Here is a 2,633-nt window from a genome sequence, read left to right on the forward strand (position 1 = left end):
AGAGAAGGCGGATCCCGGACGTGAGCCAGTGTGGGCGGAGATGCTCAGTGCTCCATCAGGCCATTTGAATGCTAAAAACAAATCCGCCTCCTACTATTGCTTTGACCAATAGGCTCCAAAAGGAGGACCTAATATATGAACGCATGCGCACTCTGTCTAAGCGCCTTTTAGCTTTTTCATTCACTCCTACAGAGTGAACTTTTTAGGTCCGTGCACGTTTAACTGCTGGACATAATACTTCTGTCACAAATAAACCTTATTGCTTGAATTGAGCTAAACGCCTCGACCTAAGTCTGTTCACCTGAGTTTTCTCCTCAACATGAGATTTATTCTCAACAATTGGCTAAATTGTATGTCACTCATTTATATCTTGAATCAGCAATTGCCTAAACTGCTTCATAGACCCGCCTCTTTTGGGCCAAAACGATTAGGCCCCCCAAGCTGCGCGTTCTCAGAGTCGTGCACACAGACAGAGCACGAGCAGACGAGCACACAGGCAGAGAGCACGAGCAGGAAAGGCATATATTTTGCGCAGATATCATACTTTACACACATTACTGGGTACATTCCATAGTTCAAAAACACAAATATTGACAATTTGTATAATTTATGATTATTATAATTTTTTTTTTTTTTTTTGTGTGGCTCATGGTGGGGCCATGCCCCATGGCCCTCTATTGACCAGCCGCCACTGGTTAGCAGTGTTGTAGTCAATTGAAGGATGATTTGGCCAGAGGTGATTTATTATAGTCTTATTGCAGAGGGCAGGAATGTTCTCCTGTATCTTTCCTTATGACAGCGGAGCTGAATCAGTCTGTTGGAGAAAGTGCTCCTCTGTCCCTGCAGTAGGTGGTGGAGAGGGTGATCCGGGTTATCCAACATGGATAATAGTTTCGTCAGTGTCCTCCTCTCCACCACCTGTTCCGGATTATATTAGCCTTTTAGTAAACATTAAATTGTTAATTTAAAAAATGTCTTGGAAATTGTTATAACAGGCTCAAGGGCACACAGTATAATATACCTCATATCACATGCAAACAGAATGTAGCATATCTCATCTAATTGGACTGGTGACTTTTGAATAAATTATGGTAATTCGGTGGGGATTGATTATTTTAACATCTAGTTTTTGCACAGTAGCACAGAGAATGCCACACACCCAGGACACACACCCACGCTGATGTGTCATCTATTTTGAGTGGTTTGGTATGAATCTTAACACACTACAATTATTTTGTTATTTTAAATGTATGTCTTTGTTTCTTAAGAAGATTGATGTTGTGGTTACACACGCACAAGTAAATATTCAAGTATTTGAGAATTTTCCTCAGTTGGTTAATATTGGAAATTTGAATTTCAGGAATCTATGTAGAAGCATGGAACCAGAAGCGACTGACAACGGGAGTTACACTGTTAATGACATACATCCCTGCTACGAATCAGATAATACAACTTTCTTATTCACAAGCAACCCTTCCATAATATGTGTTTTATTATATGTTTTCCTCGGCGCATTGTCTGTTGTCACAATATGTGGAAACCTTTTCGTAATAATCTCCGTGTCTTACTTCAAACAGCTCCACATCCCTACAAACTACCTCATTCTGTCTCTGGCTGTGGCCGATCTGCTTGTAGGAGTTCTAGTCTTTCCTTTCAGCATGACATTCACTGTAACCTCATGTTGGTACCACGAGGGTTTGTTTTGTAAAGTACGAGGAAGCTTTGATGTTACACTGAGCACAGCTTCTATTTTGCACTTATGCTGTATTTCTATTGACAGATACTATGCAGTGTGTCAGCCTCTTGCTTATAAAAGTAAAGTAAATGATCGTGTCATTGGGATTATGATCCTGGTGAGCTGGGCAGTTGCTGTTGTAATTGGCATCGGCATTATAATTGCAGGTTTTAATTCAGGAAAATGTGAAGAAAGTTGCTTAATTGATGCTCTAATATCGACCACTCTGGGAAGTATTTTTTCGTTTTATATCCCAGTCATTATAATGCTTAGTATCTACCTAAAGATTTTCCTTGTTGCAAAGAGACAGGCAATCAGCATTCAGAACACAACCGGTCTGAGCACAAAGTCTGGAGCAACCGTCAGTAAGATGGAGAGAAAGGCCACCAAAACTCTGGCTATTGTTTTGGGAGTTTTTCTCTTATGTTGGGCTCCGTACTTTCTTTTTATCATCTTTCAGCCTTTAATGTACAATGTTACACCAATCGCTGTGATTGAAACACTGAACTGGCTTACACTGTCAAATTCAATGCTTAATCCATTCATTTACGCTTTCTTTTACAGCTGGTTCAGAACAGCTTTCAGAATGATCATTTCTGGAAAACTATTTCAAGGTGATTTTGCAAACTCTAAACTCCTTTGACTCGTCTTTTGTTTAAATAACATGTTAAACTCCGGCCTTCGAATGGATGTTTGTTTTCGGGATAACGGCCTGTCGGACAAATGGGCTTTCGGTCTGATGCAACGTCTTTTGGACTAATGTTTCATAGCAATGGGCCGTCTGAACAATGTGCAGTCCCCTCTTATATGTTATGTGGAGTTATATATTTTCCTTGACTCATTAACTATTGACACAATATGTAGAAACCTTCCTGTGATAATCATTTACTTCAAACAG

At 40.0% G+C, this 2,633-nt stretch overlaps 1 protein-coding gene across 1 annotated transcript; it reads left to right on the forward strand.

Annotated features, from left to right (window-relative positions):
- Positions 1–1,376: 1,376 nt before the first annotated feature.
- LOC306793680 (trace amine-associated receptor 1-like) lies at positions 1,377–2,378 on the forward strand (the record flags this gene model as incomplete). The annotated part of the gene is made up of 1 exon (XM_079291392.1): positions 1,377–2,378. One exon carries the CDS (start codon positions 1,377–1,379, stop codon positions 2,376–2,378), a length of 1,002 nt encoding a protein of 333 aa, XP_079147518.1.
- Positions 2,379–2,633: the final 255 nt, after the last annotated feature.

Source organism: Melanostigma gelatinosum, assembly GCF_949748355.1.
Source record: "Melanostigma gelatinosum genome assembly, chromosome: 19".
NCBI classification, from domain to species: domain Eukaryota; kingdom Metazoa; phylum Chordata; class Actinopteri; order Perciformes; family Zoarcidae; genus Melanostigma; species Melanostigma gelatinosum.